General features: G+C 39.4%; 1 protein-coding gene across 8 annotated transcripts in view; it reads left to right on the top strand.

Annotated features, from left to right (window-relative positions):
• The window catches only part of TAF1A (TATA-box binding protein associated factor, RNA polymerase I subunit A), a 33,980-nt gene extending 25,352 nt beyond the window's left edge, over positions 1 to 8,628 (top strand). For all 8 annotated transcript variants that reach the window (XM_043923703.1, XM_043923697.1, XM_043923702.1 and 5 more), the window contains 4 exons: positions 1,049 to 1,115; positions 1,852 to 1,975; positions 3,491 to 3,645; positions 8,168 to 8,628. In XM_043923703.1, the coding sequence (XP_043779638.1) occupies positions 1,049 to 1,115; positions 1,852 to 1,975; positions 3,491 to 3,645; positions 8,168 to 8,280 (459 nt within the window). In that variant the 3' untranslated portion in view covers positions 8,281 to 8,628. The remainder of the gene's footprint in view (positions 1 to 1,048; positions 1,116 to 1,851; positions 1,976 to 3,490; positions 3,646 to 8,167) is intronic.
• The last annotated feature ends 4,657 nt before the right edge of the window (positions 8,629 to 13,285 follow it).

Genomic DNA, 13,285 nt, shown 5'->3' with positions numbered 1-13,285 from the left:
ATCCTCCTCTCATCAACTACTATTCCCCCATCCTCTGCCCAAGTGAGACTGAGGGGAGAGGATCAGTATTACAGAAACCCTTTGTCACCCTGATTGGAAAGTTCTGCATTGCTATTTTTGTTTTTAATTATTTAGTTTTTGGCTGTGCTGGGTCTTTTTTTTTTTTTTAAAATATATATTTATTTATTTATTTGACTGCATGAGGTCTTAGTTACAGAGACTTAGTTACAGCACATGGGATCTTGTTCCCTGACCAGGGTATGAACCCGGGCCCCCTGCATTGGAAGCAGAGAGTCTTAGCCACTGAACCACCAGGGAAGTCCCCTGTGCTGGGTCTTTGTTGCTGTGTGTGGGCTTTATCTAGCTGCAGCGAGTAGGGGCTACTCTCCTGTTGTGGAGTGTGGGCTCTAGGGACGTCGGCTTCAGTAGTGTTTGCTCCTGGACTCTTGTTGCAGGTCAGTAGTTATGGGCTTAGTTGCTCCACAGCATGTGGAATCTTCTCAGGCCAGGGATCGAACCTGTGTCCCCTATATTGGCAGATTTCTTAACCAGTGGACCACCAGGGAAGTTCCTTGACTTTTGAATACTCTTTATATAGAGTGTGTTCCTGAACACAATCTTCTAAAATAACTAGCCTTGCTTTTTTGTTTTATATACTTTGTGACCTTTTGTGATCAGTAAATACTAAATATCTTGTCTGTGTGATACTCTTTTTCTTTATTTTCTCCTCAGTCCTGGGTGCTGAAAAGAAAGTAAACTTTTCAAGTGTGGTCAACAGTATAAATATGGAGGAAAAAAAAAGTATTTGTTTATCCACACTGCCCACCCACCCAATCAGCTATCTTGTTTTTAGCAGGGATTTTTTTTGTTTTAAATGTCTTTGCATAGAATACATTTTTATACCAAAATTAAAACTGGATAAAAGCAAAGTATCTTTTAAATCTTTGATTCATTTTCTGAGAGCATATTAGATAGTAAGAATTTTATCTGAAAGTATACTAACGCCTTTGGAATGGGTAATAAATTACAGTATTATTCTTTCTTCCAGATTTTGTATCAGATTGTACCATCTCATAAACTGATGTTAGAATTCCATAGGTTACTGCGAAAATCAGGTAAGTAGTTCTTGTTTTCTGTCTCTTCGTGCAGACAACCTGTAGACTAGGGCTCAGCCAACTGTTGCCGTGGGCCCGATCCAACTCTTGCCTGTTTTTATAAATCAAGTTCTGTTGGAGCACGGCCGTGCCCATTTATTTACATATCACCTGTGCCTGCTTTTGCCCTGCAACAGTAGAGTTGCATAGTTATGACAGCTTGTAAAGCTTGCATAACTTAAATGTTTAGTGTCTGCCCCTTTACAGAAAAAGTTTGCTGACCCATGCTGTAAAGTATTAGGCAATGGTTGCAAAAGAAAAACGGCTTCTATTTGTGTAATTCAGCTCATTTTAATCTTTACTGTTATTCAGCTCAGTATAGGAAAGAACATTTCTTGAAAGGAGGAAATATGCTTAAGTCCAATAGGTACTGGGACTGCCTCTGTCCCTCTGCTAATAGAAAAGAATATGTATGAAATGCCTCAATAGGGCAGGTACTTTAAATAATATTCTGAGTAGTATAAACCCATACAGAGGTCAGACTCACCACCCTGCTCTCATTAGCATGGACTAAGTTACTGAATTTTTCAGATTCATCACAGGAGCGTATGTTGATGATAAGTGTGATCACGTGAATTGTTTTAAGCTGTTAGACTTTAAGGCTTATGTTCAGTGGCATTTTGTCAATGGAATGTAAGCTTTTACTTTTGTGCTCTTCCGTGTTGTTTGTAAACTCTTAATTGTCTTGACATCGCAGACAAGCAAGAACACCATAAACTGGGATTGGAGGTATTATTTGGAATTTTAGATTTTGCTGGATGCACTAAAAATATAACTGCTTGGAAATACCTGGCAAAATATCTCAAACAGACTCTAATGGGGTAAGTGAGAAACACACAGTGTTTATTACTAGATCAGCATAAATAATACTTTATAAAATTTTAGCTAATATCTGTCCATTTTTAAAGTTCTTTGTTTATGTTTTTGGATTTCTTAAACTGTGTTTTTAGCTGTTTTCTTCTGAATACATCAGAAGACAGGAAGTAGAAAATCACAAGTAAAACATAAAAAATTCTATCAAGATTTTTTGTGCTATTAAAATAAATACTGTCAGTTACCACTACTCTGCTAAGGGGTAACTGTGTACTTTCTTTTCGAAAATAAAGATTAAAATGGATCACTTCTACTCTTGATGAGATTCTTTGTAAAGCTTTTTGTAATTTGTGTCATCTGCTTGGAAGATCACATAGAAAGCAGCTTTTCTCCCAGCTATTTTCAGTGGTTTTTTTTTTAGGACCTTTTAAAACCATCTTGGTTATTCATTCAACAAATATTTATGAAGTCCCTTGTGAGCTGGGTATCTGAAACTATACCTTTGATCATAGTAATCATCAATGCCACATTTTGAATATAAGAAAAGAAGTGGCCCTTATCATTTTTACCCTGTGCATGAAAATAAAGGATACCATGGAATGAAAGTTTCATTGAGTTATTATATCCATTTTAGTTTATTAGGAAATTAATTATCAGTGGAAACTTGCTTCAGGCTTCAGACCTGACTTGACCTTAGAGATAAAATAGTCTGATCATGAAGTGTTTTTGGTGCGATATGTTGGTGTGCTCACTGTAAGCCATTTTCCAAATCTCAACCTAAACCCCTACTAACCATAAGGTTCTTGAAGGCAGAGAAATGTGCTGTTCACTTCTTAAACCTCTAGAAGTTTTGCCACAAGGGCAAATAGGTGCTAAATACACCTTTGGTCAATTAAATTATTGATGAACACTTAGCATTGCCTGGGTTTAGCTGTCAAACCCATGTGTTTATGTAAATGTATAATAATGGCATCTCAATTTAGATAGTAATTCTTTCTAGCCTATAAAATTTAAGGTTTTAAAGAAACTTTTAAAGTAGTGAATAATAATAGCTAACATTTATTGAAACTTTGCTTTGTACTGGACAGCAGGCAAAGAGTTTTCTGTGACACCTGCCACACTGTGGACCAGTTTAATCCTAATAACAAAACTGTGAGATGGGTGCCATCAATGTACCCAAGGAACCTGAGTCTCAGAGAGATTAAGCAGCTTGCACAGGATCACATAGATAATAAATGGAAGATGCAGGATTTGAATTTGAGACTTTGACCTCAGAGTCTATGCTGGTAACCACTGTGCTGTGCTGAACTGGCTATTTCATTAGATGGAAAATGGGATCTGGAGATCAAGGAAGTCTAAAAAGGATTTGCTTTCATGTATGTTCTGTGCCATGGCTGTACCCGGAAGCTAGTTTCAGAGCATCTGCTTTGTCATCTTTCCATGGACCCAACTGAAGTTCACATTCTGACCATATAGGTCTGTTTCCATCACTGACCTCCGCTTTTGACATTTTTCTTTTCCAGGAGTCATCTTGCCTGGGTTCAAGAAGAGTGGAACTCCAGGAAAAGCTGGTGGCCAAGCTTTCACTTCAGCTACTTTTGGGCAAAAAGGAATTGGAAGGATGATAAAACTTTGGCTTGTGAGAAAGCTTTGGTAGCTGGGTTATTATTAGGAAAAGGTACATGTTTTGTTTTCCTTTTATCTAGCTATAGCTTTTAGGTGATTTTGAAATTGCAATGTGGGCATTCATGCTGGAGAAATAACTGATGAATAGAAAAATAATCTTGAGTTGGGGGTGGCCAGTGATCTGTTGCTAGGGAACTGTGGATTAGAAACAGTGATTTCATAATGTTGATTGTCGTTGGTTTTTATGCTCTGATTTGAGTATCTTTTAAGAGCTATTAAGATAAAGGATGCAGACTGTTTTCACAACAAATGACCATTTGGCTGTGCTATAGAGAAAGTTGACTGAGATTGTCTATAAGAAATAGAAAAATACATAGGAAACTATAAAACACTGATGAAAGAAATCAAAGAGGACACAAACAGATGGAGAAACATACCGTGTTCATGGATTGGAAGAATCAATATTGTCAAAATGGCTATTCTACCCAAAGCAATCTATAGATTCAATGCAATCCCTATCAAGCTACCAACGATATTTTTCACAGAACTAGAACAAATAATTTCACAATTTGTATGGAAATACAAAAAACCTCGAATAGCCAAAATAATCTTGAGAAAGAAGAATGGAACTGGAGGAATCAACCTGCCTGACTTCAGACTCTACTACAAAGCCACAGTCATCAAGACAGTATGGTACTGGCACAAAGACAGAAATATAGATCAATGGAACAGAATAGAAAGCCCAGAGATAAATCCACGAACCTATGGACACCTTATCTTTGACAAAGGAGGCAAGGATATACAATGGACAAAAGACAACCTCTTTAACAAGTGGTGCTGGGAAAACTGGTCAACCACTTGTAAAAGAATGAAACTAGAACACTTTCTAACACCATACACAAAAATAAACTCAAAATGGATTAAAGATCTAAATGTAAGACCAGAAACTATAAAACTCCTAGAGGAGAACTAGGCAAAAAGATCCTCTATGACCCACCTCCCAGAATATTGGAAATAAAAGCAAAACTAAACAAATGGGACCTAATGAAACTTAAAAGCTTTTGCACTACAAAGGAAACTATAAGTAAGGTGAAAAGACAGCCCTCAGATTGGGAGAAAATAATAGCAAATGAAGAAATGGACAAAGGATTAATCTCAAAAATATACAAGCAACTCCTGCAGCTCAATTCCAGAAAAATTAATGACCCAATCAAAAAATGGGACAAAGAACTAAACAGACATTTCTCCAAAGAAGACATACAGATGGTTAACAAACACATGAAAAGATGCTCAACATCACTCATTATCAGAGAAATGCAAATCAAAACCACAATGAGGTACCATTACACGCCAGTCAGGATGGCTGCTATCCAAAAGTCTACAAGCAATAAATGCTGGAGAGGGTGTGGAGAAAAGGGAACCCTCTTACACTGTTGGTGGGAATGCAAACTAGTATAGCTGCTATGGAAAACAGTGTGGAGATTTCTTAAAAAACTGGAAATAGAACTGCCATATGACCCAGCAATCCCACTTCTAGGCATACACACTGAGGAAACCAGATCTGAAAGAGACACGTGCACCCCAATGTTCATCGCAGCACTGTTTATAATAGCCAGGACATGGAAGCAACCTAGATGCCCATCAGCAGATGAATGGATAAGGAAGCTGTGGTACATATACACCATGGAATATTACTCAGCCGTTAAAAAGAATTCATTTGAACCAGTCCTAATGAGATGGATGAAGCTGGAGCCCATTATACAGAGTGAAGTAAGCCAGAAAGATAAAGAACATTACAGCATACTAACACATATATATGGAATTTAGAAAGGTGATAACGATAACCCTATATGCAAAACAGAAAAAGAGACACAGAAATACAGAGCAGACTTTTGAACTCTGTGGGAGAATGTGAGGGTGGGATATTTCAAAAGAACAGCATGTATACTATCTATGGTGAAACAGATCACCAGCCCAGGTGGGATGCATGAGACAAGTGCTCCAGCCTGGTGCACTGGGAAGACCCAGAGGAATCGGGTGGAGAGGGAGGTGGGAGGGGGGATCGGGATTGGGAATACATGTAAATCCATGGCTGATTCATATCAATGTATGACAAAACCCACTGGAAAAAAAAATAATAAGAAAAAAAAAAAGAAATAGAAAAATATTCTTTATTGATTTCATTTTTAAATGACACTTTTATGTTCTATTAACTTCCCTGTTCCTGTAACAATGAGTCATTTCTTCCCTTATGAAAAGAAAAACATACCTCCTATTAACTTGGCTAAAAATTTTCTTAAAGGGAAATTGATCTGTTCTTTGGGGAGTATCTTGGCTGTTAAAGCTCTTACCTGCTTTCTACCACTGAAATATGGAAAGGTGGCCAGTACTGAAATGAGACTTGTCCATCTTGTCCAGAGATGAAGGAAGGAACCTCACAGTGGCCACAAGTAAGCACTGTGTGGCCAGGGAATTTAAAGTGCTCTAAAGAGATTCTTCAGTATAGTTTGTGCTAATTTGGAATTTGCATTAGTATTCTCAGTTAATGTTTCAGATGGTTACTAAGATTAGCCAGATGCTGATTTTGTGGGAGGGAAGGGGTTAATAAACACGAGTGTAGTTTTAAACATTTCTCCCTGATATACTGACAAGACACAAAAATGTGATTTGGATTGTGATTTCCAACTTTATGAGTATAAAGGTTTCTAGTACAGATACCAGAATGTACCTGTGTTTGAGCAGGGTCTGAAGACCTGGGTTAACTTTCCAATTCTGTCCCTTACTCGCTGCATCACTTAGGCCAAGCAGGTAGCCTTTGGGAGCCTTCTGTGTGAGTTGGGCAGTGTAACAGCTGCCTGATTTGCTTACAGGATTGTTGTAAGCATCACATGCAGCTCACGTTAAAGTGCTGCGTGAGTTCTAAAGTATCCTGCGAATATCAGGCATAAAATGCCTGAGAGTGGGCTCACTGCTTCCATCTTTCAGGGTGTTAGTGTGGGGGTTAAGTCAGTCTGTCGGGAGCTGAGCTGGGTTTTGTTCTTGGTCTGGTTACCCTCATTACACCCTGGATTTGAATTCCCGCCGTCATCTGCCTTTGCTCTGTGCTCAGAGCAGGGTGTAGGGGCTGCCTTCCTCCCATGGGCCACTCGAGGCGACTAGGCCCACTCCTCCCTGGAGGGGCCTTTCCCTCCTGGCCGTCCAGGCTGCTCGGCTGTCATGTGACTTCAGCTCGGGCGGGCTTGAAGTTAGGAGATTGTAGTTTATTTGGCTTTTTCTCTGTGTTACGATGGGAGCAAAGTTCTTTCCAGCTTTCTGTGTTCTAGACAGAAGCAGAAATCTGTATTTTGTTTTTGCTAAAGTGGCAGATACATTTAGAAGCACAAATTATTAACACTGCATACGCCACTGCTTCCCAGCTAACAAAACATTAGCAAGTCTCACATACTATTTTCGGGGATAATAAACTCATTACTCTAGGTACAATATATATCTTAGCAATTTCCAGGAAAAAGGAATAGATGCAAGCTGAGACTGTAACAATGTTAATTTTTTATATGTGATTTATGGTCTCATTTATTAAATAGAAAATCCCTTATAATACTCAGCTTACATTTTTCTTACAGGAATTTGACTCATGTCTCTCAGATACTTAACTAGTGATCCTGTTAGCACTGTTAGAGTATGAAAAGCAGGTAGAAGGTCTGATGAGCACCTTTGGCAGAGCTCCTTGATCACCTCTGGCTGCCTGCTAGATGGTGGGAATAAGAGATAATTTTTGATCTCTTCTAACCTAGAATTTGTCTGTCCTAATTCTTCACATCAAGGTTTTCTACAGAAGACTTTCTAATTGTTACAGATACCTCTGTGACTGTTTCACCAAGTTGTCGAAAAGGAAGCTATTGTAGTTTGCTTCTGGAGAAGGCTTATTTAATATATGAATGTGATATGCATGGGCTTCCCTGGTAGCTCCTGCAATGCAGGAGACCCTGGTTCTATTCCTGGGTTGGGAAGTTCCCCTGGAGAAGGGATAGGCTACCCACTCCAGTATTCTTGGGCTTCCCTGGTGGCTCAGATGGTAAAGAATCTGCCTGCAATGTCGGGAGACCTGAGTTCGATCCCTGGGTTGGGAAGGTCCCCTGGAGGAGGGCATGGCAACCCCCTCCAGTACTCTTGCCTGGAGAATCCTCATGGACAGAGGAGCCTGGCGGGCTGCAGTCCATGGGTTCGCAAAGAGTCAGACATGACTGAACAGCTAAGCAGAGCACAGTATGATATGCGTATCAGCTTAACTAAGGTTTGGGCGGGAAGGTAGAAAACAAGCTGAAGTATATGCTTTAATCATGATGGATCAGAAGTATTTTTGTAGGCAGGAAGCAGTCCATTTCCCTGGTGACAGTGCTGAGAATGAGCTTAGACATATCTGCATAGGTAATACAAATCCATCTGTTTATATAACCAGCAGTGTGCCAGAGTTGAAGCAGAATTTTTACAATGTAGAAAAGCACCTGAAGAATTTGGTTAAGTGTTAAAACTTTTTGTTTATTTTGCCTTGATTTTTTTTTTTTTTTTTTTAGGTTGTAAATATTTTCGGTATGTTTCAAAGCAAGATCATCAAGTGTTAAAGAAGAAAATGAAGCAGATGAAGAAATCAGTGAAAAAATACAGCATTGTAAATTCAGGACTCTGATACTGAATTTTAGTTATTTCAGATTAGTAGCTACAGAGTAGTAATTCAGTGATAGTTTTAAGTGTATTTATTTATTTGGTATTTTAAGGAAGTAGTTTATTTGACTACAAAAAGTTTGTATACTTTTTTATATATTTTTTTACTATCAGTTATAGCTAGAGGAAGAGTCTCATTTGTTCTTTGTAAGTACATTTTTCCCTTTTGTACTGTTAAATGTAACATTAAGTAATAATTCAAATAAAAATATATTTGTTTAATCTGAGAATATAGCACTACAGCAGTTAACTGCAGTTTGCAGCTAATTTGCCTCTGACCATTGTGTAATAAAATATAACTTGTGGGACTGTTAAATGACCTTGTATTCTTCTAGATGTTAAATGATCCACGTTAGGTTGAACACCATGAAGAATATACTGGTGATCAGTTCTGTTGAGGAAACAGAAGAATTTAGAAGAGGACTCCTCCCCTTTCTCTTTTGGTAATGAGACATGGCAGTGTGGGGCTAAGTGACCTCTGGTAGAGAGGGACCTTTGACTCTAGAGGACTCTTTTGGGCCAGAGAGGGTTGAAGGCCTGCTTGCTTTCAGCTGGCACTGGTCTAACTTTAAAGGACTCCAGCTCTGTTGGGCCACTCGTTTCCCTGGCACAGCAGTCAGAGACATGCTCTAGAACTCCTGTGTCCCTCTGCTTTCTCTTAGAGACCAGCTGCAGCAGTGGATGGCTGGACAGTGGAGAAATAGTGTGTGAGCGTCACACAGGAAGCCCAATGGGGAAGCTTCGCTCAGATGCCAAGAACGACTTTCCTGGAATATGAGTGTTTTATAACACGTAGTAATCGTTGGAGTAAGTGCTTCAAAACTGTCTTGGCTCATGTACATTTACTGTTCAGATAACTAGTATTTGAGTTCCTCGAAGCTCCCTAACCTCAGGGCAAGTCCAATATTCAGATGGCAAACCACACATTTCTCCCGTTGGCTTATGTGTGTGATCATATACTCAAAATCCTGTTTTCTGCTGCTATTTCCTCACTAAGCTTGAAAGCTAAAGTATTAGTCTCTCAATTGTGTCTGACTCTTTGTGACCCTATAGACTGTAGCCCACCAGGCTCTTCTGTCCATGGGACTTCCCAGGTGAGAATACTGGAGTGGGTTGCCATTTCCTTCTCCAGGGGATCTTCCACCCAGGGATTGAACCCCGGCTCTCCTGCATTGCAGACAGATTCTTTACCATCTAAGCCACCATGGAAGCCCACTATTGGCTTATAGTCCTACTAATTTCAAACCGTCCGTGAGAAAATTAGGAGACAAATTACACTTTGTCAGTAATTTAACTTGATATTTTATACTTCATAAATAAATGACCATCAACAACTAACTACCCAACTTTATACTATATATGTGAGACAAGCAGGCGCCCAACAGAACCAAAGTAAAGCAAGTGAAAGCTACCAGTGACTAGGGTTGGCTTTACCACTGGGAGGCCATGCTTGGGTGGTACAGAAGTTCCATATAAGATTAACCCTGTAGGGATGTCCACATCCCATCTACTCCCTGACACCTTTAGTCAAAAGCTCTGAAATAGGATTTATGAATTCTCCTGATCTCTAGCAGGATGGAGGTGAGAATGAAAGAGAAATGAGTACATATGGTTGGTTATCAAATGTTTGTATCTCATTATGCAATGAGAGCAGTGTGAATCAACTGAAAATTTCTTAAGCCCACTAAAAGCCAGTTTCATGAATAATAATGGCTAAAGTTTACTTTGGGCTTCATATTTTATCATCTCATCACTGCAATCCTATGAACTATCTCCTATCTTACCAAGAAGGAAAGTGGAGTAGTCATAGATTAAGTAACTCATCCAAGGTCACAGCTAGTAGGTGTTGGCATCAGGACTCTAAATCAATCAGCATAGTTCCAAAGATCACAGACTACCTGTGGTATGTGTACCGCCTACCAGGTTAGTCAGTGTTTATAGTCACCTGCAGAGCCCTGAGCTAGGGATCAGGGAAAAAAATACAGGGGAACCATCGCCTTTCCCGTCTCCTGGGCATGGAAGGTTCCCTCTCTGTCCTCACCAATCCCTCCCCTGCAGCCTCTTGTCAGATCACCACATTGTTTGAAGATCTTTGTACGTCTGTCGTTCTCAGTAGTATATTATCTGGGCTTCCCTGGTGGTTCAGACAGTAAAGAATCCACCTGCAATGCAGGAGACCTGGGTTTGATCCTTGGGTCTGGACGATCCCCTGGAGAAGGGAATGGTAACCCACTCCAGTATTCTTGCCTGGGAAATCCCATGGACAGAGAAGCCTGGCAGACTACAGTCCAGGGGTTGTAAAGGGTCAGACATGACTGAGCGATTAACATTAATAATCTCCATGTCACCAACACCTAACAGAATTTCTGGCTTATTAATATTGAATAGAACTGAATGAACACTTAGGAAAGTTATTGACTGAGTGTGCCTGTCCCATAGGCAGTAATATTTTGGTGAATTTCTGCCAAGTGCAGACCTCAAGACTGTTAGGTTTGAATCCTAGGTTTATCATAAGCTTTCATAGTTTCTTTACCTATAGAATAGAGACAAGTAAAATTATTGATATATTTTTAAAAAACCCAACTTTTATATATCATGATGGAGTGAGCAATATCTGGGCTATAACTTGGAACACCTACATTTTTGTGCCATCTTTTGCCTTCACCTAAAGCATGACCCTAAATGTTTCATGGAATCTGAGACTGAAGTCACTTGTCTGTACATTGGTAATGGAATATCTGCCCTGTTTAACTAATAGAGTTATTGTGAAGATCACCTGAGATGAAGTGAGAAAATGGTTCATACACTATAACACATGATACAAATAAGAGTTATTAATACTTTCCCTAAGCTCAAACACACCTGCTCATTTTCAGATTGTTAGAGAAGGCAGATGCCAGAGAAAGCAGTAAACATTGTATGAGAGGTTACTGAGCTGGAACACTGCTTTTTATGTTGTTTCCATTCTATTCCATGACCTGATTCTGAGATAAACACCAGATTCTTAACCTCATTTTTAAAAGGCACTTGTCTTTTGAAACATCATGTGCATGCCAGTGTGTGGGTGCATATATATATATTTTATATATATAAAACGATATATTGAAATCCTAACCCTCAGTACCTCGGAATGTGACTTTATTTGGAGATCGGGTCTTTACGGAGGTAATCAAGTTAAAATAGGATCATTAAAGTGAGCTCTAATCTGACTGATTTCTTTATGAAAAAGGGAAATTTGGACACAGACATGCACAGAGAAAGAAAATCATCTGAACACAATGACAGAAATCAGGGTGATGTATCTATAAAGAATGTAGAACATTGCTGGTAAACCCTGAAAAGCTAAGGGAGGGGCGTGGGCCAGATTCTCCCTCCTGCCCCTTAGAAGGAACCCACCTTGCCGACACCTTGATCTCAGACTTCCAACCTCCTGAGCTGTGAAACAATAAATACTTGGTGTTGAAGACCCCCAGTTTGTGGTACTTTGTTATAGAAGCCCTAGCAAACTAATACAGTAATTTTTAGAAAATACCATGTTTGCTTCAAAAGTGAGAGCTAAAATGATTTCAGATGCTTGGTCTGGGCCCAGCCGTGGTTCCAGGTTTATCTCCTAGGCTTACCTCATAGTCAGAAACTGTTGTCCATTCTTCCCCACCTGTACCTTCAATACCCTGCTCAACCTTTATGATTTTTTCTTTCCCTCAAGCCTGATGTCATCTCTTCCTCCTTGGAATCCTCTAGCAGTTTGTTCCTTCCTTACTATCTCAATATAATGCGCCTTGTATTATTTAGACACTTATTTTTAACGTTTCTTCTCAGAGCATAAACTTCTTGAAAAAGTTTACTTCATGCATCAGTTTTCTGTTCAACATTTCTCTTCCAGTATAATCCTTTGCACATAATCATAAAAACCTACGAATTGACAGAGACATTTGTTATAAAATTAATTACTGCATCATTATTATATAACCAAACGTATCATGTAATTATATCTAAAATATTATGCAGTCCCATTTGAAACATTGCATATTTTAATAATCAAAAATTCATGCTGTCATTACTTCTGATGGGACCTGCAAACCAATCTCTCCCTGCTAATTTTATAATCACTGCCCCAAACAGTAAGATCCAACTTGAACTTACATAGATTTGTGTTTAATTATGTATAAGTTTTTTAATGTTTAGCCATAATTCTGTAAATAGAATCATTAAAATTATTTTCCAAAAAGGAGGCATTCCTTTGGACTCAATTTTTTTTTCCTGGCAAAAGGAAAACTGACACAAACGTCAGTAAAGAATCAAAAAGTACTCTTAGGTCCTACATGGAATGAGAGAATGCATTCATTCTCGTACATTACAGGGCAGCTGATCCCCTCCCATTTCTGAGAAGGTCTCAGGGCTGTGAATTCACTGGCTGCGGTTGGTCCAAGAGCAGTTCCTCCCGCCCAAGGCTTCCCAAGTGATGACATTATCTGACCTTTGAGCAAACAACCCTGTGGAATCAGCACAGTCGCAATGAATTACAGATGCTGTGTTATGTATGTTTTAAAAAGCGACATTGAACAAGGTATGATATTGAGCCATACCCATGGGAGAGCAGGGCTGTGCTGGGGAACCGTTCTAATGAGTCCCTCTTCTTGACTTTTCTCATGGTTATAAAAACGTAGTTTAAAAGCTACTCTGGGCTTTCATAATCCAAAGCATCGTGAGCACAGACTTGGCCAGACTGAGGCTCAGTGTCCCTTCTTGGTGATGCTCTGGCAAAGGCTCTTGGTGGTGAAGGGGGTGCCAGGTGGGGAGCCCTCCTCCATCCAGAAGAATCTTTGACTTCATCTGCATTTCAGAGGGCAGTGTTTGCCAGTAAGGACATTTCAGGGTGGAGTGAACTTGTGGAAAAAACCCAAAGGAAAGTGAGCTTAGGTACCAAATGTCTCCTGTGAGCCTCAACTCCTGTTCATGCCTCCATTTGG

The sequence above is a fragment of the Cervus elaphus genome, chromosome 14, assembly GCF_910594005.1.
Source record: "Cervus elaphus chromosome 14, mCerEla1.1, whole genome shotgun sequence".
NCBI classification, from domain to species: domain Eukaryota; kingdom Metazoa; phylum Chordata; class Mammalia; order Artiodactyla; family Cervidae; genus Cervus; species Cervus elaphus.
This window is presented reverse-complemented; position numbering and strand designations above follow the sequence as displayed.